Below are 25,301 nucleotides of genomic sequence, written 5' to 3'. Positions count from 1 at the left end.
TTGTTAATTTATAATAAACTTTATTAGGTAGTTACGAACATTATCTACAGCATTGAATACAAAGGAAAGTTTAGACTGTGCAGGCCTAAAAAGAAAAGGGGTACTAAACTGAACAAGGTTGGGGGGTTAAGCAGCACTGTGCACATGCTTAGCAAAATAAATGCCAAATAAGGACAAGTTGCACTTCTTTAAAAAAAAATCAAAAGAAAAAAATGAACATGTGATTAAAGCACTGGTTGTCTCTTGTTCCCCTGGAAAGCCATCATTTAAAAAGGTCTGCACAGAGTGATTCATAAAATGTTCTTGCACGCCACTTAAAAATACTAATCGTTTAATCTTGAACAGAGAATAAGATGAAACGGTGAACAAGGCACCCTACAGCAGATACACCACCTGTACAGTTTAAAATACGTTCCTACCACCCATTTTCCTCCCTCTCCCCTGCCCAGAGTCCATCAACCCAGACCCAGTCCTCCACAACAAATACAGGCACAAACGAGGAAGATCCTACCTCCTGGGCACCTGACCTGAAATTTAGCACAAGTAACAATTGGGGGAGGTAAAAAAAAACAGAAAGCAAGATTTCCTGATGGATATGCAATATGTGTAAATCATGGTAGGTATTTGATAAAACTGGATTTTTTTACAAACATGTCTACACAAGCATAAGAGGCACTTGAAATATTGCAGAGAATGCTTTGTCTGCACTGAATAATGGGGTTTGTTTGTGGTCACTTGGCTACAGTTCTCACAGTGTGGTCCTTATTAAGGTCCATGCAATTGCTCTGTGGGTGACCAAATTAGTTTTCTGGAACAGAAACTCCGCTGCTTCCTGTGTAGAACAGCATAGACATCTGAACCACAGCAATCAAAGATTTGTCCTGGCTGGTCTAACTAGCCAACCGTGAGAGGTCTGTTAAATGAAGCTTTATCTGATATCCCCCAGAAAAAAAAGAACACTGCATGACACTTTCAAAATTGGTAACGAGCAATTACATAAACCTACACTTATACATTTAAAAAATATGAATATCCTGCATAGTTAAAAGTCAAAAGCATAATAAAATGACATCTTGTAGTTAGTTGAGACCCGTTAACCCATTCAGAATGCAATAAAATTGGCTAAAAACAGTGCTTAGTACACAAGTCACAAACTCATGGCAATCGAGAGAGATTAACCACAAACTAACAGTGATCAACACATCCATCAAGAAATCCAACAACTGTCTCCAGAGCCCAGAAGTCAAGGAAAAACTTATAAAATTTCGCATTTTAAAAAGGCAGGAGGAGGAGAGACATCCAGGGAGCCAATCCTCCGCGCTTCTCGGGAGCACGACGGGAATATTACCAAAGCCATCGGAACGTTCTATATATAGAGGGGTCCACATCCGGGAACAGAGGCCTTGAACACTTCCAGTATAAGAACGAGACCAAGTCCGAGACCGAGGAATAAAAAAACACCAACATTAAAAGGCCAGGTGGAGACCCCTGTGAGCACGGCGGGGGCGTGGCGATGGGTGGAGGACCCCCGGAGGACAGCGGGGGGCCGCCGCGGCGCACCGGCCGTCATTGGTAGAGCAGGTAGTTCTTCAGGGCAGCCGGGAGCGGGAGCCCATGGATCTCGCTCAGACGCTCCTTCCCCAAGGCCACCCGGACGGATCGCCGGCACAGGTCCATGAGCGGCATCGGCTCCGCTGCGGGGGAGGAGAGAAGAGGGGAGAGAGCCGTCACCCTCCGAGGGAGGAGAGAGAGACACACGAGCAGCCCGGGGCCGGAGCGGAGCTCCTTCCAGGAACCGGGGACACGAACCCGACGCTGCGGCCGAATGCTTTCTGCTTGAGCACTGGACATTTCAAAGCCACGTCTCCCTAGGGAATCATCCCGTCACCCTCCGTGAAGCGAGCAAACCAGCTCAATAAAGGGTTTCAAACGGGCAGTAGGGCGAAGACGGAATGAAAGAGGTCAAAAGGTGACTCTGGGAACCCCAGTTTGTGAGCGAGGCGAGTCACGAGCCACCGCGGGGCTTTAATCCTCCTGTTCAGCCTTCTGGTTTCTACCATCCAGAACCGCTGCCTGTCCCCTGTTCTGCCCGACTCACCCTCTCCCAGCAGGCTACGGGAACCGTACTGGGCTGCGGCTCTTCGCCAGAACCCCACGGTCATTTTAACCGGCACTCATCCGACGCGAAGCCGACAGGATACTCCTCTCGCCCGCCAGCCCACTTCGGGGGAAACGGCCCGGCTGCCCAACACCGCGGCCCTCCCGAGACATTCCAGCACAGCCCCGGGCTGGACCGCACCCCCGAGGGAGGTCAAGGACGGGCCTTGCTTCACCAGGGCAGAACCCGATCAGAACCCCACTGGCAACCCCCTCAACGCAGAGGAACCATTACCCAGACTGAACACGATGCAGACGGCAGGAAAGGGCGACCTCTGAACCTAAGCCTTCAGTAATGCCCTCAGCTGCCAAGAATCTTAAGGGCTTGTATGAGGTCACACGACTGTGACCATCGCTGCCGAGGAACAGGCAGCGCGTCAAACTTGTACTCATGGGCTTCATGTCAGAACAAAAGCTACATTTGAAGCTTTACCCCCTCCCCAAAGCATTTTCAGATCTCTTAACATAACTGCCTGCATCCAGTTCTCACAGGAGAGAGAGAGGGGAAAAAAAAAAAAAACAGACCTCTGTTTTGGCCAAACTCTGATGTCATCAAGCTGAATAATTCACAGACTGAATGTTTTCTTAGCCACAGCAGGGAAGGTTTCCCTGAAAAATGGTAACACCTGCATCCTGACTGTTCTGTAGCATTAATGTAACATCACTAACCCAGAACTTGCATTTCCTGAACTTTGTTGGTTTTGTTAGACAACCCCCCCCAGCCACAGTCTAATTTCAGAATTATGTCATTTCACAGTCTACCATCTGCGTGCTAAAACAACCCCATTAGACACTTTCATCTCGGCAACTAGACAGCGTCAAATAACAGGAGATTACTCGATAAACTGTTCTGGCTGCCGAATACATTGAAACGCTCCAGGACCACACTGTCCCATGTCGATTTAGCCTCTCCCCCGTCTTCCACGAGGAAACGTCCTGGGAGCACGGTCCTGCTACACAACACAAGCTAGCCGGGTCCCCATTAACATGTCCTGAGGCTCGTTTTATTCAGATTGACAGATCAGCTCCGCTAGAAAAGGCAGGCCAAGTACTACGATCCCGGGTTCGATTCTCAGTCACGCCCCTAGCCGACCGATTCCCCAAGCACAAGTGGAGACTGTTATTGTTGCAAACATGCTTGTCCATTGCTTCCCCGAGACAGAGGTGCAGAAGACTGTGGTCCTGGGAAGGACCTGATCTCATCACAGCTGTATTCTAAAGGCCTTCAGAGCAGACAAGGGCAGGCTACCACAGCCACAGGCTCACCCACTTTGCTTAAGACCATGAAGCACCTGCGTATTACAGGGGATTCTCGGGTCCTACCATCGGCTGAGAGAGTGCAGTTTAAATACATAGAGGATTTGCATGAGGGCAGTTTGCCTGGGCAGCCATAGACTACAAGCATACTGCAGATTCAACAGCCCCCCAGCAATGCTCGTGTTACTTGAAAAGGAGGGCTCATGATTCTAAAAGAAACTGATAAGAGGAAGAGATGCGAGCTTTGCGATTAGCACTAAACAAACGTACAACCATCTGCATTCGTAAAAGGGGTAGTCATTGTAAACGGTGGGAATGGACTGTGGTTTGTCAGGTCTACATCACCATGCATCACAGAATTAAGTACCATAAAGATTCTTACATTCACTCAAAAACATTTTGTAAGCTCAATTATTCTAAAAATATTATAAGGCAGCGTCTCCACATTCTTCCAAAATTGTGGAATTTAAAAAGATGCCAGCGCTTGCCTGGTTTATATTATGGGCAACACTTAGATGCCACGGCCCTTGTGAAATTCACCTACAGCAGCTGAACGATTCTGTTTCGCAATTTAAAAACCGTTGGCTGATGTAACAGGTTTAGCAAGCGGAAAGGTGGGGTAATATTAAACGGGTTTAATCTACTTATTACACTGCACAATCACTTAAAAATTGCCCAAAAGCAAGACAATTGCACAAGAGGCGCGCCAAGCGTCAGACGCAGCAGGATTGCGCAGGCCTGAGCTCGACTGCTGCACGAGGACAGCAGCTCATCAAGAGCAGCCTCATCGATCATCTTCAGCAAACTGGCCCTCTGACCCACACCTGCAGCTCTGGCCTTGAACGCTGTGTGCACAGCAAACTAAGTGATGTCACAAGCTCTATCTAATCAGTGGAAGACCCGTGCTTAACACAACACTGCCCACGTCACTTAACCTGCATGTGAACTGGTGACCACCAGCGATGACCTGCCAGCTGGTCTTGCAGTGGGAGAAAATGCAGATTTTCCTCGGGGGTCTCAAAACCAGTATATCAAGATGCACTCCAAACCTATTTTACAACCAGATTTTCAATAACTTTGTGATAAAGTAAAATAAACTTTATTTGTGATGGCAACTCAGTGCAAAACACAAAGTTGCTGCAGATGGGCAATTTTCAAGTCTTGAAACGTTTTCCACTTTCGGGTAGCTACTTCAGCCCTCTATTGGCAAAACCTTTTTAGAAGAACTCGGTGATACAGGCGACCTTACAGGACTAGAAGCTGTACTGTTCCCCCGAGAGGATTCCAAGCAGGAAAGCAAAAAAGAAACCGTTTTCCAGGCTCGCAGCAGAACAAAGACCTCTACGTGTGCCTGTCCAGTTTGCACACCAATACAGCTCCCAGCTCTGGAGACTGCAATGCGTCACCTTCCTGTGAAGAAGCAGTTCCCTCAGCAGAGCCGCAAGAGTTCTTACAACCTACAGAAGGAAAAGCAACCGGAACACAAGCTCTGCGGACAGAGCTGGCTGTCAAAGCAGTGCAAACACACGCACACACCTGGCTTCGCGGAAAACACAGAACATGGAAGGGAGCTGGAATTCGGAAAACATCTGTGGCATCTCGAAAGCAATTCCTCAAGGCTTTACAGGCGGCAGAGGGGAAGGGGTACTTACGATCAAGCCCGTTTAGGTATCGGATTTTAATTTCACAGTGTCCCCAGACTGCGCTTACTACAGGATACAGTTTCTTGCCCTTCAGTCCCCTAAAAGCAACTCCCAAGTACTGCCCGTCCACAATGAAGCTCAGGGTGCCCTCGTCCATGTCCAAGACCACCAGGAAGGAATCGGGCACAATAAAGGTCTCGTCGGGCTCCAGGAAAGCTGGGTATGTTTTACTAGGCTGGTTCTTGCCGTCGTGGTAGAGTTTATTCCTCCCGAGGTCCCAGCCCCAGGACTCGCCGTTATTCCCCACGAGGGCCATGTAGCCCACGGAGTGCAGGGGGGCGTCGCCCGTCGCCACGCCGACCACCGCGTGGGTGCCCCGCTGCCGCATGGCCCAGCTGATCTCCCACACGTGGAGCCCGCGGGTGTAGCCCACTTTCCCCCGGATGGCGTCGGTGCTCTGGGCCACGGGGTGCCGGTGGAACACCAGCTTGTTGTCCTCCTTGACGAAGATGTTGAGGGAGCGGTCGTCGTTGTTCCAGGAGTGCTGCACCTGCACGTCGGGCAGCGCCTGCGGCATGTCCAGCAGCATGTCCAGCCGGGCCGGCTTGGCGTAGTCCAGCGCCTGCAGCTCCAGCTTCAGCGGCCGAAACGCCGGGTCCCTCATGTCCACCGTCTTGATCCCGCCGGGAACCTTCTGCCCCATGTTCGGGTTTTTTTTGGGTTAGTCCTCGTTCACGGGGGGGGATGGGGAAGGGAGGGGGGGGGGGGCAGGGGGTGTCCGCGGCACGTGCCCCCTCCTCCTCCGCCAATCAGCAGGCCTGCGCCCGGGAAGGAGACGCCTCTTGCTAGGAGACCGGGTCAGGGCTGGCGCCGATCAAGCCTGCAGAGATTGGAGAGGACAGAGAGGAGACACCCAGGTTAAATCAATCATTCACAAGCCCTGCCAACCTCACCCCCACCCCCCGCGCTTTCCAAGCAGGAGTTAAAGGGACAGAGACGGAGACAAACCAAAGAGGATTTGCACAAAGTTGCAGACCTCCCAATGGATAGACACACCTGCTGCACATGATCTCAGCCAGGCTTCAGGAAACAATGTTACCTCTGCAGTAACCTGTAGTGAACATTACCTAACGCAGTCAATACATCATTCATTAGAGTGGTAAACAGCTGGGGTCATTCAAGGGCATGGACAGAAAGTTTCACAACACCGCAATAAAATTCATGCCAAGGGGTGGGCGAGCCGGAGCCTATCCCAGCTATTGACAGGTGCAGAGTGGGATACACCTTGGACAGGAAGCCAGTGCACTGTAGGGCACATGCAGAGACACGTGCACACTCATACCAGGGCCAGATTTCCCCAAAGCCCATTAAGAGAACGTCTGTGGACTGGTGAAGGAAAACTGGAGCACCCTGAGGAAACTCACACAAAAACAGGGAGGGCATACAAACTCCACACAGGTAACAGCCCAGGAACTGAACCCAGAGCTGCTAACCACAAGCAGGTCGATGGCTCTAGTGCCCCACAAAAAGCTACCACCTCCAAAATCATGTCACCATCTAACTCGGTGGCTTTCAAGCCTAGACAGGAGACAAGGACCTTTTCTGCGCTCAGTGAAAACTGAAGTACATTTCCAACAACTTCTGCAAGCTGAGGACATTATGTCATTCAGCTGCTTCCTCCCCCATCTAAAAAACTCAGAACAAGTGAAAAACATGTGATGAACAAGTAGCAATAATGCAGTCCTCACAGCACTTTCTTTTCCTCCCTGTTACACTGAAGCAGCGAAAATGGCTTAAAAAGTTGGATTTTTTTTGTATTAAACCAAACCTCCATCTTTCTCAAAAACCACAGCAAACCCCATCCCCCCCAATAACTTTTCCCTCTTGTTTGCGATAAAGTACCTATAACTTTGGGTTGTAAAGCACACCCGCCCAGAAATCAGAACAATCGAGCTGGGAAAAAAAAAAGCTGTCTGTACGGCCATTTCCTTTTAGAAGCTTGTCTAGTCAGAAGATAACAGGAAAGGCAATATTAAAATGTCTGGCCTTTAAATACAGGCATGCAGCTGTGTGCTTTGAACAGAAGCCACAGCTGGCACGCTGGAAAGGCTCAGCGCAAGGTCCTGCGGGCATCGCGCCCTGCGGCCCAGCGTGGCCATGTGAACCCGGGCAGAGCAGGGCAGCACTCCCAGGAGCAGGAAAGAGTCGCTGCTTCAGTCGAGACTGTGCCCGTCCTGTGCTTTGCAGATTCCCCCCAAGATAGACGGAAGCGATCCCACATGGGCTGACCGAGCCCTGGTTGGCCTCTCCCGCAGCAGGGAGACACTGGTCAAGTTACCGAGCTCTGCAAGGTGACCGTCAAAGAGGCTACTGTCCCCTGGAGCCAGCTAGCCAAACGTCAGGGAAATTCACAAGGCATGAAATTTCCACCTGGCAAGTCCGACGTGACCACACTGGGCAAAGGCTCTGTGCACTGGAGCAAGTGCGATGCGGGCAGGCACCTTCAGGAAACCTGCAGCCCTCCAATTAAAAATAAACTGCATAAAAGCCTGCTTACTATAGAAAGACCACAGCGTCTGAGGTACTACGATCCGACACCCCATCTCGCAACCTTCGCTCTTCTACTTCTGGTCTCCTGTCTGTCCCCCAAGCCTGTCTACACCCTATGGGTGAGGGGGCCTACTCCTGTTACACACCAAAGGCTCTGGAACTCTCTCCCCAAGGATATCAGTCACCTTCTCTAAACTCCTTCAAATGCAGACTCTAAACCTTCTTCTTTAGACGGGCCTTTACTTAACTGGTTCTGCTCTTTACCCCTCTGCCCCTCCTACTTTACCTACTACCCCTACTTTACCCCCTCCTATTATATTCAGTACGCCCCACCCCATCTACCGTCTCATTGTGTATGTTGTCTTTGTCATTCTGTAAAGAGCTTTAAAAGGTGCGATAAACTAATCTTATATCAAACTTCAAATGCCAGAGAAGCTAAGAGTTTCAAGACAGCATAAATCATTTCCATCCCTCTGCTTCTGAAAAGACATGAATCTTAAACATTACATTCGTCACAGATATTCTAAATATTGAATAGCTATGCGTTTGGGGGCTTAATGTCTCGCCAGCTTTAAAAAAAAAACCCCAGCAGCGATGAGGATTAAACTCAAGAGCAAGAGGTCTCGCACCTCGGCTTCCCATCAACACCAGCTTGAAAGCAGGAGGTTTGAAATGTGCTCTCGCATGGCCTGGCACTGAACCAAAAAACCCATCTCTCCTTCCCACCTCAAAGCCATTAACACTGTAAGGAGCTACTAATCAGCAACTGTTCACCAGCCAGACAACCACACATTCCTCCAACCTGAACTCACCACTCTGCAACAGCAGTCCTGCAAGAAGCCAAGCTGCTCTGCATGGGTCTCTTCAAAACCTTCAGAGCTAGCGAGCGACAAACCGGCTCTCGGGCAAAATACAATAGCCCTCTATGATATAGAAGGGCGTTGTATTGTAGAACCTCTAACAGTAGGTTAACATCTCATTTTGACCAAATATTAGGTATCGAAACCAGATGGTGCGGACTCTGCTTTGGCTTGCAGTTCCAAGACAGGACCTTATTTTAAATGAGACAGGCTATTTCCAATCAGCCGAGAGGCTTCAACGTACCGTTATGCATTTCCCCACTCCAAAAAAAGACTCGGCTTCACTTTAAGTAAGGCATCATCAGAACCACAATGCAGATTTAATTTTTTTTCCCCGCAAGGTTCAGCAATGAAAGATGGGAGGGAAAAAATGGTTATAAGAAAAAGTGGGCAGGTCTGATCATACAAACGTGCCGTATCTTTAAATAAACAAACGTCACAATGGCAATGCTAAAAGGGACAAAATCACTCTTGTCCATTTTAAAACCAGTTTAGACTCCAACATCTGGGTTACATATGTTCCTACAGAAGGGTTCTGTAAACCAAGGCAGAACAGGTGTGGAACACACCACTGTAGTCCTAGCACAGACTGTCTCCAGCCAGCTTTCGTAAAGGGACTTTTGCATCAGAAAAAAGCAAAGTATAGACATGCTGGTATGGGGTTGGGGCATCCTTATGTTAAGCAGTGCGGCATCAAAATTGCAGCCATCAATTCAAATCTGTACTGGTGGTTCTCCCCTTGTCTGCTTTGTGATGCTTCTGGATTCTGTCAATAGACGCATGAGCACATCACCTACATGAATCTCATGGTCCACCGCATCCTGCAAAAAGGGATCAAAATGGATCTGTGAGCAGTGGACTGAAAAGGAAACATGGTATTAACTTGTACCCCCAAAAACAGACATATTAATCTGGAAAATGGGGAAAGCCACAACATTGCTAAAAGATTAACTTTGGCACAGATGACGTCCGAAGTCAAGACTCAGATCTTTGTGGTGAGCCATGAAGCAAAGCAACTGAAAAACAATTTGCATAAACCAAAATTGGAGAAGTTAAGATAAATTGGTGCATAAACGTATCACACAGAAAAGCATTGTTAAACAGTGAAGTCCAGAAAGTGATCATTGCTGAATTTGTATATTCTAATGAGTAGAACTGCAATATTGCACTTCTGCCCTTCCACAAGGAACTTCCAAGAGGCCTATACACAAACCAAAAGTACTTCTGAGTTTATTTAATAAAATACTAGTAAGCTGTAGTAAACTACCAGATAGTTAAATGTGGAGAACAAGCTTTATCTGGTGTCCACGTACATCGAAAGTATCAAAAGCTGCCAGTTTATACATATCTAAACAACTGTACGCACCTGCAGAAATGCAGTCATCACTCCAGGTAGAAAAGGAAAGACGGCTTGTCTTGATCCTGTACAAACCCAGGACTAAGCAAGGCCACTGAAGAAGCCTGGAGAACAGGCCTCTTCCCCAGCTCTAGAACATTCACATCGGATACAGTCATCTACTGCGATAGAAATAAGATCAAAGGGGAGTCATCGCTGAAGCGAAGGAAATTAAATGAATAGCTGGGTTAGCAGGCACAGTGGTCTGTAGTTAATACCTTCCTGCTCCTTTCTGCTGCTTTCCCACTTTGACAGCTGTTTGCACAGCAGTAATGAAAACTTTGGGGAGGGGTTGGGGAGAGGAAAAACCACACTTAGCTCACCCACTGGCTAGACAGGTTAAACTGCGCTATTCCACTCAGGTAAGCTGCCTGGCCAGACTTCACCGAGCGCCGTTAGGATGAGATTGTGCAAGACGCACACAATCCCAGCGATTTCAGACACAAGGGCCACAGACCAACCGCAGGCCTGCCGTCACCCGAAAGGCTCAGCTGGAGGTCTGGCACGGACTAATCAGCTCTGACAGGACAACCCGCAATGAAACGTTGGGGTGCAAGCTGTTAACGCATCCAACAGCTGCTAAAACGAATACACAATTCCTCCTCTTTCATGTGGGATGTTGGGTCCTGCCACCGGGATACCCCACACCACCTTCCAGCTTGGTGCTGCCCCTGCCACTTGCTCCAGAGCTGTGGATAGGGTCCCCTTTCTGATGGCTGGAAATGAGGTAAGCCCAACTTCTACGTTTAACAAAAAAAAATTCCCACTATTTAAAATGGAAATAACATGTGCCAAAAATGTTACAGATGTAACACTTAAACTTTTGCAAGTCAATACATTATCCCCCCCGAAGTGAAACTTTCGGCCTTGAATTGTGGAGACCTTCCATCCAAATCGGTAAATAAATACCTTTTGTAAACTAAGAAATTACAAAAAGAGAAAGCAAATAAAAGCAACTTAAATTGCTGTCAAATTAACTAAAACTTTCCCACCATGGATGATTCTCCGATGAACAGGAGAGCGGTGGAGAGGCACAGTCTGGAAGGCATTACTCCCAGAAGCAGTCACTTCCCTCCATTCAAATCTGTCCTCACGAAACACTGGCTTGCTGGTAACAGATCACACTCCACTCTGGGCTGCTACACACCAAGCAAGCTTATTTAAACACAAGTAAGGGCACCCAACTGCATTGCACATTCCAATGGGCTAGTTCAGGTGCCAGTGAAATCAAACCAGTCCATTGAATTCTGGAGCCAATCCTGGTCAAGATATGGTGCTCTACACCTGCAACCTAAATTAGCATCTTGCATCCAAGTCTCTGCAGAATAGCTTTAAAACCTTACAATCCGACATGGAGGTCAGAACTGAAAAGACCACACAGAGGCCGTCCCAAGGCCAGGAGAGGGCTCTTTGCACGCGCCCTTGCAGATAGCCGTCCTCCACAACATCAAGCACAACCTGGGATCGAACCTTGTGCTACTGCTCTACAACCACGAACTCGAGCAGCACCGTCAACCTGCTCAGGCTCTTCACACCCTGCGTTTTGCATTGGGAGCACTCAGCTTTCACTTGCGCACTAGAAGAAATTGTTTACCATATCTGCTTAAACCAAACCAGATGTACAATCTAAATTTATTTGGAAAAACAGCATTCGGCAGCAAGTGCTCACCACCAGACGTGCGAGGAGGAGAGGGCTGCCTGCCCAACACAGCATGTTCCACACAGGCAGCGATTCGGGGCACAACAGGAGAGCCATACTGCAAGTCAGGAAGCAGCCATTACCCTAACACACTTCCTACACCCACCCCCCCCACCCAAACATTTGGCAAAGCCGGCTGGTTCTTAAAGTTGCCAGGACAGAATTTCCCTCATCAGACCACAGAGCTGGGGACAACAATACTTCTTGGAAAGCCAAGAGTAGGGAGAAGGAAAAAAGAAAAAAAAAAAGTCATCCCACTTGAGCTCGAGGTCACTGGCTGATTCACCCCTGCTTTCGTGGAAACAGCTGGCAGGAGCCTAGACAGCGTGGGGAGGCAGGAAACTCGTCTCTCAGTCCTAACCTATACCCTTCTGATGATTCTTCTGAATAAAATGTAGTTGCGCAGTTACACAACCAGTCATTCATAGAATACGTTTGTTTGTTTTTTTATTAAGGTGGCAAGAGGGGGGAAAAAAAAGGATGTTTCCACAAATTCGCCATCTCCCATGCGGAGCCGCTTTTAATTCATCACAGGAATGTAGCATGTGCTGCCGCCCGCGAGGAAACAAGAGCAGATGTTTTCTTTCGGATGTTTCAGCAAGTCGAGCGACATGACCTGGCGCAGACAGAAGCGCTCAGTCGGGATTGTCGTCGCGGCTGGAGAGACCACAGGGACAGCCCGCGCAGAAAGGGAACAGCCAGAGCACGACCGTTTCGGAGCCAGCCCTCGTAAACGCGACAGGCGAATGATTTCCACTTCTCACCACAGATTGCCCTCAGCCTGGACGCCGCCTCCGCCGCAGGGCGAGCAAGCGAGCCCCCTGCCTCCGTGTCCAGCCTACCGAGCGCCGACGGCCTTGCTGCTTTCCCAGAGGAGTCCGAACGCCTGCCCCAGCTTCCCCCGGTAGGAAATTTCACAACCCGTCCTGCAATTCCCCGGTGATTCACGCAGCACATGACCTGGGGAAGGTCAGGCAAGTTGCAAAGGGAGGAGCTCTAATCTTTTAAGGAAAAACCTGGGCCTTGGGAAAAAAAAAAAAAGCTAATTGCCAAAGTAAATGCAGCTTGTGTGTGTAGCTGCCCTTTGATCAGAGAGCTACACCACAACACTGGAAACAGGCATGGCTGAGGAAAACAAAACAAAACGTCTGGAAGTGTAAGTTACCCCACAAATAAAAACGGATGGGATTCCCATTGCCGAGATCTTGCTCACTGGTCCACACAACAGAGCCGTAAAAAAAACAGCCAAACAGGTAGAAAGTACCGGATTATGGGGTGAAGAGGAACCTGAAGATGGGGGTTGGGAAGAGTTCATATTGTATAAATTTTGAGAAGGGGGCAAACGATCTTGCACAAGTAGGGGGTAAATATGGCAAGCTCTAAAACCCCTGTGAATCATTTTTGTACGTCTCCAGTTTATCAGAAAAGCACACACGCATTGCTCTTTAACAGGACAGGAAGACCAACCAGGCTTTACGCCTTTATACATGGAGTAAAAATCCTACCAGGTTGAGCACAATAGCCATCAGTCTTTGACCCCTTTTTTAAAAAAAAAAACAAAAAAAAACAGACTTGTGTGATGTGCACCTGATGATGCACAACCCTGCAGAAGCCCAGCAGCTTCACAGTGACCTCATCCTGCACCAGCACGCTGTACCCCAGAGCTCACACCACAACCCCCACCCACCCATCCACCGCTTGCAGTCTAAAGGGTGGCACATTCTGAGCATCGCACAAAAAAAAAAAAATGTTTCTCTAAAAAGGTGATGAGGTCACTTCAAATGGTTTCCAGGTCTGGCAGGAATTTTAAGTAACAAAAAAAAAGCTTCTCCTCTTCCATCACTTAAAAGGGCAAGCCTAGGTAAATCACAGGCAAGCTCTAGGCTGTGCAGCAAAGTTAATTAAACCAAAGGAGACCCAAGAGCAGGCCTTGCCGCTGGAAAAAGAAACCCCAGCCTCTCCTGTAGCACCGCAGGGCAAGTGGAAAGCTGGACTGCGGTGGCTCATTTGCAAGAGCTGCAGAGAAAGCCCGTTACAGAATGTGAATCACAGACTTGTTTATGAACACCGGAGAGAAACTCATCCTAAAGAAATCAAGCCACTAGAAAGGAATACTGAGAAACACACACTTCTGTATTCAACCACAAAGTGTTTTAATCTGAATGACACAGTGACCCCATTTAATACGTAAGGATTCCAAATAATCTTAACCAAGTCTCTAAACCTCCGTGCCCATTAAGCTGCAGATGCATGGAGATCATTTAGCATTTGCAACTTTTGACACCAGTTTTGCCTAATTGACTGAACAGCAATTAATTTTGTACCTGACCTGAACAGGTCAATTTTTTTTTACCTATTACAAGACAGCTCAGTGACACAGCAACACATCGGGGTACTTCTGTTAAAGCGCTATTTAAAACAAGACACTTGAGAGGGATTTGCCAATTGAACTACATGGCTCAGGTAATGTAGGATTTGGAGTTTTAGATGTTAAACTCCCCCCAAGAAGGGTTGCAACTCACGGCATAGTTTGTAGCCTTTTTATAGCTGCATTCTACATTGGCCTGAAAATGACTACAGGAGCTCTTGCCAAACCAGTTCCACCAGAAGTCTCTCTCCCCCCCCCCGATTCCTGGGCAGAATGCGAACGCCTCTCGTCTCCCAGCAGGCTTCCCACCCACTTCATGGGTGAACCAGTCATATCAGTGCACCTATTACTCGCTTAAAAACAGGCAGGTGGCACAGGATGCTCTCCCACAAACCGCTTCCCCCAGCCAAGAGCAAGCTGGGGAAAAAGGAACGTCCTACTGTAGCCTCTGTACTGCACATCCGCAGGGGGCACTAGCAAGGCCGACAGCGCCCCCAGCAGCTCGGCAAAGCCACTGCGCCATCCGTAGTACACACGACAAGGCTTCAAACCACCAGCATCCCGGGCAACTCCACAACCCCATACAGAGGGGAACAGAGGTGCAGGGCTCTTCCAACCCCTCGTCTTGACACCTCAGGAAGAGCGTCCCCGTACTGGGAGCTCAGCGCCACCTGGCGGAGAGGCATGTCGCTCACTGACCGTAGCGCAAGGCTGCAGGACAGGGTTCACGGTGCCGCCAAGAGAGCACTGCCCGACTCGTCGTCTTACCATCCTCAGAGGCACCGACATGGCCCAGGCTCGAACCCGTGACCATAACCCTCCATGTTCTTGTGAGCGAGCCCCTTTACTGGCTGAGCCAAGCAGGAAGTTCCAACAAAACGGGACCAAGTATTATCTCACGGATAGAGATACTCTTTGGAGGATATCCCACATTAAGTAAGCACATTTAGACTGACAGGAGCAGATCAAAGACAGACTCAGCAAGAAGTGCTGCAGGCTCTCCAGTTTCAGATTTTAGCTCGGCAGTCCAGCACATTGCAGCAGATCGGCAGGCATCCTTGCAGCAGATAATCCTTTCGAAATAAACGGGGGATGATTTATCGGATGGCAGAGCTCCCAAGTAATTCATGTCAATGATTAAAGAACTAAGTCAGTAGAAAGCCTTATACAATTAAAAAAGGGGAACAGTTTTCTACAAAAAAATAAATAAAACCCTTTCTGAGCAAGTCTCAAGATCCCTCTATGGGTTAAGATCTACTGTGACAGGTCACTCATTCCAATCCTGAAACTCTTACAGTCAACAGCATCTTACTCAAGGCCAGCCAAGTGCTTCTGACCGGACAGCCAACAGCAGGTCTGAAGAGGCACTTGCTCCCTAATGAAACACACAACATGGCCTTCTGCAAACTTAATCTGGACATCACGGCGCAACCAAGCCCGTTAGCAGCTGTTCCACTTGTCTCTCTTCACGGACAGGCCCACAAGACAAACCTGTTTCCTCCATACCTGGAGGTTTCCATAGTTACCGCATCTACGTCATGACCTAAACACAACCGTTTCTTCTTCTTCTGCTTCTGGCCTGGAACGGCAAGCTGTCCTGTTCCAAGACCCCCGCTACGCAAACACCGCGCTAAAGAGGTCAGGAACTGCGCGCCGATCTCCCCCAGACCGAGGTGCCCAACGCCAGGCCCGCAGTGAAAACCACTACAGCCCGGGGCCCTCGGCAAGCCTGACACGCTGGCGGTGGGAGGCGTTTCAACCAACGGACCCCACACGGACACCACCTCCCTTTACGAGGGAGAGCGCCACCTGCCCGGCAGGGCTCTCCACTGCCGTCCAGCTGCCCTTTCTCCTTCCAAACCCTCACTGGGAACACCCGAAAGAACCTGGTGGCGCCTGGGAGGAAGACCACCCCCGAGATCTCTAGAGGATCTTTTCCCACTTGGTTGGCCGGGAAAGCCCACTATCACAGTCCGGAGAGGGCAGGAGGCCTGCTGGCCCATCCTTCTGTTCGGGCACGAGGAGCCAACCGATCCCACTCTCTCACCCTGGCTTCCTCCAGGAAACAGCTGGACGGCTTATGGCAGAGTGCCGCCGCTCTCAGCTCCACAACAAGACCACAGGCACAGCCTGGAGTGCCAGAGGAAACACCGGAGGACTGAACACCACACTGGGGCATCGCCGCCGTCTGGCGGCATCTCTCTTCCTTCCTCAACCCCGCCCCCCAAAAAAATCCCTTCTGTGGAGGATCGGGAATGGAGACCCGACAGCGCACAGCCCGGCACAGCTGTGGCCCGTGTCACCGCTCCAGGGGACTCCCAGTGTCTGCAGCACCAGCAGTGGGCAGCCAGCCCTGCCGCTCACCACACAATTACTGGAAGGCCACGGGAGGAAGAGAGGTGAGCAGGCCAGGCCTCCAAGAAGCCAGACGAGACAAAAAAAAAGAAAAAAAGACTGGAAACAGACGTGATGTTCTGACTCAAATCTAAAAATACACTGGCCAAGTTTCTAGACTGGCGATTCTTTCAGCATTTCCTCAACAGGATTAGAGATTAAATATTTCTCAGCATGTTTTATTATTTTCAGGGCTCATCGTGCACATGGCTGGCTTTTATTCCACTGACAAGCCATTAGCCTCCTGTCACCCAATAAAGGCTCTTTAACTCTCCAGCCCTGCACAGCCTCCTGAAGCTCAAAGCCAAGCGAATGAAACCTGAAAGACCTCTTTTCCCCATCTCAAGGTGGCCTGAAAACTAACATTTCTCAAAGCAGCAAGTACAGCTGCCAACCAGAAGAAGAAAAAAAAAAAACTCACCTAATATTTTCCGCGATTGAAAAGCCGATGTACGAGTGAACAGCTGTGCACGTAGGTCTGGGCAGCAAGTCCCCCAGTCTGAGATGCTATGCAAGACGAAGTGGGAGGAAGAAATTGGAACGCATCTGAGGAGCTATACTGAACTCCTGCAAGCTTGGAGGAAGAGCTACGGGAATGAACAATTAAGATATTTTGTGCAGATGCTGAGTCAGAGTGGCACTGCAGTGCACAAAGAAAATCGTTTTCAAAAGGTTAATAGCTGCAGGGCTAATAGAGCCAACAGCTCACAAGGGAAGGAACCAGAAACTCTGCTTTCGCAAATCAGGCAGACAACCCTGCCCTTCTACTGTAATAAGATCTGTGTATAGTAATTTAATCTGATGGCAGTGTACTCTGTTAAGAAGAAAACATTCAGGCCTGTAAAGTAGGCTTTCCTAGGGCACTCCGGCTCCAGAAAGATGCCTTTCCAGAAAGTCAACAACAGTGGACGTACACACCACCCCCTGCAAGAGGACCTCGAGAGCTTCGAGCACGGCGTACCACCACCCAGAACCCACTGGTACGCAGGACGGGGACAGTGGGGGGTTGGGACCGCAGGACCTGCTGGCTGGAGAGACCGCCCATCACAGAGCGGGACCAGAGATATGCATCCCGAGGTGCACAGCCAGATGCCGCAGCACACAGAGGCCTGTTCAACCAGAGGTTCTGCAGCACAAGTGGACATGCTGCTGGAAAACCCAGGAATAAAGAGGCCAGCAAATATTTCTTCATCTACAGTGTCTCCATGCCTGCAAACATGCAAGACCCATTCCACTACGTTCCTGGACATTTTCTTATTTAGGAAGATCTCCCTTTACTGTGGGCATGGCAGCTCTTCCTGGTGCCAGGATTACCCATTTTCAGCCTGCACAGTGTGTGTAATTCCAAAGGGCGTCATTTTAAAAGCTTCGGCTAGGATGTGCAGGGTCACACCATTGGCACCCAAATGATACATCTTTGTACTATTTACTGTTCCTGCCTCCTGACCCCGAGCACAGCCTTTACAAAAAAATGCATTGACCAAAAGCCAGAATACTAATCCAAGTGACCTCTTCTCACCTTTACAATATCAGCCTTTCCTTTACAAAGCTTTATTCTGATGCACGGGCGTCCCTGTACACACACTGCGCTCACCAGCGCAGCCACTGCTGCCAGCCTTACGAGACATATTCCACACCCCTGAGAAGAGGGTTAGGAGTTGGCGCTTTAAAAACTTGCCAGGAGGCCCTCGGACCAGTAAAGCTCTACGTGCTTTACGACCGCGGGTTCAAGCCTGGGTTGTGTCACTAGCCTCCTGACTGGGATTCCAACTTCTCACTTGCCTCCCAGCATCCCCTGCAGGCACGCTGTGCGATCAGGGAGGGACGAGCCCGTCTCGGCCCACCCCCACTTCCTCGTTCTCCTCGCGTGAGGCCACACGGCTCACACCCATGAACCGGAGACTCAAGTTTGGAAGGCACAGCAAGAGCTGCTGATCCTAAATTAATATACACCATGTCCTCATTTCTGTCCATCCTAACCCAAGAAACTAAATGGGCCAAACAGCCACTTCTGCTCCACACGCAGTCTGAATAGATCACTTGGAGATCCATAGATCAGGAGCAGCCGCTCCTTAGATCACAGCTGGCAAGTCTCCTCAAAATGAGAGCAATTAAGAACCGTTAGTAGACACTTCAAAGGGAAGAGGCTCTGTGGAAGTCTGTGTTCAAGGGAAGACGACCAGCAAACAAATGCTTAAGAAGGGTAACTAAAGAAAGGATGTAATTCAGCCCATCTTCTTCCTTTCAACACAAGAAGACCATACTGCATATAGGCCAGCCCAGCAGGCTTTCAAAAAAATTTAAAACTTGAGCAAAAATGGGACGGGAACCCAGAGGCGCGCAGTCCGCCTGTCCTTCAGACAGGCCTGTCTCCCCCCTGAGCCAGTGCTGCACAGGTAGGCACTACCTGCCCGCTGACCCAGGCCCGCTTGCTGCTATTTTAAGTCAAGCGACTACTCAAAAGCCCGGATCCTATAAATAGCTCCCTTCCCCAAAAGAGAAGCACACGCGTCACCCTCGTCAGCTTCACAACATGCTGCTCACACACCGTGACCGGGGAAAAAACAGCCTTCACGATTCATCCTGACTCAGCACGGCAAAGACACAAAACCGGTTCTCCTGTCCGAGACAGCCTGACGTCGATATTCGTCAACCCAGTTCCTAGGATTGCTGCTCATTTGCCATGAGGGCCAACAACACGTCTGAAAATGAAGGTGAAGCTCCACCGACACACCTTTGTGCTCGTAGTGCTGAACAGGATGTTCCATGTGCAAAAAGAACTGCGCTCTGTACACTGGGACGGACTGTACTCAAGAAGGCTAGGAAACTGATCAGATTAGCTTTACCCTAGGGCTGGGCGATACGGCCAAAAACATTATCACGATAAAAGTTTTCATATCAGTCGATATCGATAATTATCACGATAAATGTCAAATCATTATTTCTTTCAAGTTTAAAGGCAGATTTTTTCTCCTGAGTGAAAGTTGAAGAAACCAGACAGCTAATTGGTAAATTAAACAACTCTCTATTTTAAGAGCACAACGAACACTTTCCGAACAGCAGAAACATTAAAAAAAATCTGCAGGACTAAAATTTACAAAATAAATATCTTAATAGAAAAATACTGCAGTGTGATAAAACACACATAGAAGATGGCTCAGACAGACTGCAAAGTTTAAAGTGCTCTGTTGTATGTCCGATTGTAAAAAGCCAAAATATGTCCTTTTCTGTCGACGACGTCATCGTCCTTCGAGCTGGTCGTTGGCAGCACTACATTTGCTTCAGTGTCTCTCATTTCTCCACTCTAACTACAATCCTGTCAGCCACCACCGTGAGAGTAAACACCACCACGTTAGCTACCCGGTCTGCAACACGCACGCACACTCACGCAGTATTTTGTGCACATGCGCATATCATGCACAAAGCATAAACATGTATATCGAACATTTATCGAACTTTTGTTCAAATTATAAATCGAGGAAAATTATACCGCGATAATTATCATTATCGAATTATCGCCCAGCACTTTACCCCGTGGTTTTTATGCTTTTGGAATCTCCTCCAAGAATGCTGTACAAGTGAAAAAGACCTCTGGAACTAGCAGGATGAAATAATGGAAGATAATGCTGGTGCAACCAAATTACACCAATTCATAAAAAGCAGCATTGTCTTAGGTGCATTCGAGCAATAGTGACTCCTCCTGCATAAAGTAAGGAATTAGCTGACCACATCAATGGTTTCATTATGATGAATAAGTACAAAACGTCATGAATGGGCATCAAAACCTGAACACCCATCTGTTGAAGGTGAGGGAGGCAGCTCTCCAAGAGCACAGAAGCCCAACGTTTTGCAATGCACTTCAACTCTACAACACACTCTTAAATTAGATCGGCCAAAATCCCCCCCCCTGCCTACTCAACACCAGGGCAGTGGAATCCCCTTCTTCCTCAATACGGAGGTCTTATTTCTACTGTCGAGCATGAAGACAAAACCTGCATCTAATGTCAGTCCTGTCGTGAGACTTCGCCGAATGCAGGCAAATCAGGGGCCTCTTATTGTCACAGTTACAGACAAACCTAATACTCCCAGCACGCACTCCACAACTATCACAAGAGGGACATTGAGCAGTTGCTTTTCCATCAGAGACCTGTACTACAGCCTGAAGACCTTTCAATCATCTTTTAAGGACAGTGAAGCCGATTAAGAGAGATTTTTAAAAACATCTTTGCAGGACATTAAGCATTGTTGCTAACAGATTAGGCATCTGAAAGCTGTGGAGCCAACAACAACAAAAAAAAGATTTAAGCAATTTGTTAAAGCAATGCTGGGCTACAATTGTGTATATCCAAGCACGTGTTCCCCCCCACCCCCCCTCCAATCCTGTCTTCCACCTGTATCAGATCTCCTCTGTTTGGACCTGGGAATAGTCTTGATTGCTGCAGCCTGATTAACTACACAAACAGCAATTTCAACCATCCAGCTGTAGAAACACAACACAGCGATCTTCAGACCAAAATCAGTTTTGGGATTCCAAAACGAGTTGTTTCCTTGCCAGTATGTGCTCCGACATGCAGTCTTCAATTTCTTAGAAAGGGATACAAAAGTGACTTTCAAAAGGTTTAGGTAAAGCAAACGAACACAAAAACTCGCCCCCAAAAAAAAAAGTTTGGGGGAGAACGAGCTTTGATCTCGGTCAAGCTTTATTCAGCATAAGCAAACAACTGCACTTCTGAAGCACAACATCAATAAACTGGTACAAAAGACTCATGTAGGTGAACAGCTGGCACGTTTCCTGAAGCTCCGGAACACAAGTGTTTCAGATCAGCGAGCCCGAGAGTAGGACATTCCCTCCGCAGGTTAGCCGGCAGCACTCCGCCACACGAGTGGGGGAATTTCAGTCTAGACGTCCCGACTTTCAGTCGGATACAATAGTTTTAGAAGCCCCCCCCCCCGCCCCCAGAAGAAGCAGTCACTGAAAATTCAGAGAACTCACTTACACACACACACACGATGCTTTACTGTAAAAGCACAGCCTCCGTCTCGCTGAAGCGCACAGTCAGTTCAGCGCGGGCAATTCCCGTCCCTGATCCCGGCCAATTTTCCCCGACTCATACATTCCAAACCCAAGATTAACAGGCTTATGGACATCCACCTCTCTTCTGCGACCGGTTAATCACTCCCGCAGAGCCCTTCCTGGCTCACCGGTGCAGACCGCTCCAGGCACGGCCCCCCACTTCGGTTCCCAGCCCAAGTTGTGGACGAGGTGAGAGCTGGAGGGTGGGGGATATGGCTGCACCTTCTCCAACCGACACAAAGCCAGAGATCCGGACTGAAGTTTAGGGCGACCCGACCTCCAGCCTCCTCCAGGAAAGGCAGCACCACTGCAAAGAGCGCTCTCCGACACAAGAGCCCAGACTTTGGGGGCGGTGTTCCCCCCCTAACTCCCACACCTCCACTCCGGGGAACTCGCACCCCTACAACTCCCAAGTCACAAACCAGTCTGAAGGTCTTCCGGACTCTTGGGAGACACTCCAGGAACTACCCAGACCCCTACAGGTCCTTCTCAAAACCAAGATATTTGCACACAGATATTCCCCTGCCTAATTAAGCCAGAAGCCCTCCAAACACTACCATGACAAGAAACCCAGTGAAGGTTTGTGCCTCCCTCGTTTTATGCTCGGTACTGTGCTCGGCCTGTCTGCCATCAAGAAGGCGGCCAGGGCTCTGTCGAGCGGAAGGAAAGCGCCTCAAAACCTCACTCAGGTAAGAAGAGGCCGCCTTTCAATCCCTTGCTGAACGGCCCTAGCTGTTCCGTTTCACTCAGTACCGGAACCGGGCTTTCAGCAGAAAGCGAACGTGTTTATTTCTCTCAAGGATCCGAAGCCAGCACAAGGCACCCCGCTTTCCGATACCTGAGCTCCAGGAGCAGCGGAATAAGAGCATCAGTGATAAACAGCACAAAGCTCGGTTGAGAGAAACGGACGTGACCATGCGGACCTCCGGGAGCGCCTGACCACGGGCAACAGCTGGAACGATATTCAAAAGTTCGGGACTGGATACAGAATGGGCCATGAACCGACTGGTTCGCGGGTACTTAACATCCCCACTGTGTTCCTGTCGGAGGCATACATTGCGCGTTAAAATCACAAAAACTATCCTGGCTGTCCCATTACAAACGGGGGGGGAGAAAATGAACGGGCGTCTCACGGGTGATTTTTAGCTACAGACCGAACGGGTTTAGAAAACACCGGCAAAACGAGAGTGAAGAAGAAGTTCTTAGAAACGTTCACTAAGCAATTCAGGGGGAAGAAAAAAAAAATCACTTGAATGTAAATGGAGGTGGTGTGAGAAAAGCAGCGCCCTCTTGCGGAACTTGAGTTTCTACACAGTTTCTACACGGCTCCTGCACCAACTGGCTATTTTAAACTAGGAAGCATGTAAGAGGGCTAGGGCGACCTAGGTCCCCCTTTAAGAGCACAGCCCGAACCAAGCACAAGGGGCGACTTAAAGAGCCGTTAATCCAAATTAAATGCACCCTGTCATAATTAATCTCTTCCCAGTCCGCCGGGAACTGGTGAACTTGTACTGCGAGGTACATCAGCGTGCACCGTCACAAGGGCTACACAGGGATCTGATCACAGAACCGCTACTATCCAGCCCCGATTGAGGAAAATAAATGTTAAAAAAAAATCATCACTTAAGCCAAGTGATGGCTTAAGTGGCTTTCACAAGACAGGCGGTCCTGCTTCAAGTGACTGGGGCACAAGCCTTTTAAAACAAGAATACATGCAAAACCGTAGCACGGCACGCTAACAGCACGCACAACATACCCACTGGAAGACGAGTCTTCAGGAATTCGTTTAGATACAAAATCAAACGCGACGTTTAAGAAGGAAGCAGACGAGAAACCGCAGGATCATCGGCCGCAATCGCTCAGGTGTCAGAGACGAGCCTTTCCATTTATTTTGGCTACTGAGGCAACTAAGTTTTCGAGTTCTGCTGCTTTCTCGCCGTTCCCCCCCCTCTTAAGACGGCGTCCGGAATTTGCACAATTCAGCGACGAAAAAAAAAAGCGTAATTTGATACACCTATGTCAAACCGAAAGTAAGGCCAGTCTCAACGGCCGGGGGGGAGAAAAAGGAACGTTTTACCAAAATGAGTGCACACAAAACCGTGCAGAGCTCCCCCGATTGGGTGTCCTTGTAAAAGTTTGATTGCGAGACCTTAAAGCTCAGAAGGCGAGCAACAGTCCGGGCGTCTGCTGAGCAATGATGTACAGAGGGAAACAAAACCGATCCCCGACCTTAGCTACCTCAACCGGAGAGCTCACTGCAATTACGTCGCTTCCACCCCTAATGCCACTTAACGCCGTTTAGCTTAAATTATAAATCATACAGCACAACTAGATACGAGTCGCACTAAAAACATGAACACAGGAAGTCGAGACGCGCTATGGACTATTTACGTTTGGGTGCGCCTGTAGATTCTGTGAGATGCGGGGTTCGAGTTGATAAGCGTCCGGTTTTGTTTTTTGTTTTTTTTTTAAAGAAAAGGTTTTAGATTTGCTTTCGAAAACGCAACCGGTCGCCTCCGGCATCTGCACAGCGTCTCAAACCCGGAGCACCGAAGAAGAACACCGTTTTCCCCCGGAGAGAGAAAGAGAGAGACATTACTCGGCTCGTTGGCGAAACGGAGACATTTACGAGAGTTGTCTTCATTTAAAAGAGAGAAACAACAGCAGCAACACCACCACCACCAGCAGCAGCAGCAGCGATAACAACAGAAATGTGTACTTTACCTGCAGAGGGGAGAGGGGACGAGTAGAGGGGAAAAAAAAGAAGCGGGAGAAATTAAAACCGAAGCGGAAAAAAAAAGTGCATTCCCTTTCGTGGCTCCTGTGCTAGTCCATGATAATTCCTGCTTTTCTCTCTCTCTCTCCTCTCGCGTCTCTTCCTCTTTTTTTCTCTCCTCCTCCGGGCTGGAGCGCAATGATGGCTGCTGCTGCTGCGCGAGACGGGGAGAGAGAGCGAGCGAGCGACGCCGGGCTCGCGCGTCACGTGCTACAAATAGCCCCGGGCTGCAGAGCAGCGCCTCCCAGCCGCAGCGCCGCGTCCCATTGGGCGGCGAGCGGCCCCGGAGCGCGCCGTCAATTAAAGCGCACCCGCCGGCGCCGCACGCTGCAGCGACGGGAAAGCGGCCGTCGCCGTCGGTAGCGGCCAGCTGTCGCGTTTCGGACGGCAGGTGACGTTTCGATCGCTGGCGCTTCTAAAAGGCGGAGTTGCTCGGACGTTATCGATGCAAGGCAACTTAAAAGAGTGTCTAAACACCTTCCATGAATAATAATAGTAATATTTTTAATAATAATAGTAATATTGTTAATGATGATGATGATGATGATAATAATGGGTGGAGAGGTGGCTCTGTGGCTCAGGATCTGCGCCTGTGACCGGAAGGTTGCCGGTTCAAATCCCGCGGCCGGCAGAGGAATCCTACTCCGTTGGGCCCCTGATCAAGGCCCTTCACCCCAGCTGCTCCAGGGGTGCCGTACAATGGCTGACCCTGCGCTCTGACCCCCAGCTTCTCTCTCCCTGTCTGTGTCTCCATGGAGAAAAGCTGGGGTATGCGAAAAGACAAATTCCTAATGCAAGAAATTGTATAGGGCTAATAAAGAAACATTATTTTTATTATATTAATAGTAATAATAAAAGGGACGTGAGAAATATTCTGTCTCAAAGATATCTTTGATATCGTTTTTCCTGCTTTCGACGTGTTGCCGAGTTAAGAGCCGAGCGGTCAGTTCGCCCGGGGGAGTATCTGTCCTTGGGGGGGGGGGGGTGAGTCAGGTGACCGCCAGGCGGCACCGTAAGGCCTCGCTGCCTCCTTTCTAACCCCCGTCTGCAGGGACTGAGGTCCGACCTGCCCGGCCGTATGACGTATGACGTATGACCTGTATGACGTACACCACACACCTGCAGTC

General features: G+C 49.3%; 1 protein-coding gene across 4 annotated transcripts; it reads right to left on the bottom strand.

The window, feature by feature from the left end:
• spsb1 (splA/ryanodine receptor domain and SOCS box containing 1) lies at window positions 1–24,637 on the bottom strand. Of its 4 annotated transcripts, none has more exons than XM_006641990.3 (3): window positions 24,123–24,637; window positions 5,067–5,937; window positions 1–1,694 (listed from the first exon to the last, which is right to left on the bottom strand). In XM_006641990.3, exons 2-3 carry the CDS (start codon window positions 5,758–5,760, stop codon window positions 1,567–1,569), a joined length of 822 nt encoding a protein of 273 aa, XP_006642053.1. In that variant the 5' UTR covers window positions 5,761–5,937; window positions 24,123–24,637; the 3' UTR covers window positions 1–1,566. The 4 variants fall into 4 exon arrangements, with proteins under 4 accessions (XP_006642053.1, XP_069039797.1, XP_069039799.1 ...); XM_069183696.1 differs by lacking the exon at window positions 24,123–24,637 and adding an exon at window positions 23,155–23,643; XM_069183698.1 differs by lacking the exon at window positions 24,123–24,637 and adding an exon at window positions 16,746–17,044.
• Between the last annotated feature and the right edge of the window lie 664 nt (window positions 24,638–25,301).

The sequence above is a fragment of the Lepisosteus oculatus genome, chromosome 25 (genome assembly GCF_040954835.1).
Source record: "Lepisosteus oculatus isolate fLepOcu1 chromosome 25, fLepOcu1.hap2, whole genome shotgun sequence".
Taxonomy (NCBI): Eukaryota; Metazoa; Chordata; class Actinopteri; order Semionotiformes; family Lepisosteidae; genus Lepisosteus; species Lepisosteus oculatus.
Note: the sequence above shows the minus strand (reverse complement) of the source record. Positions and strands in the feature narration are given on the sequence as shown.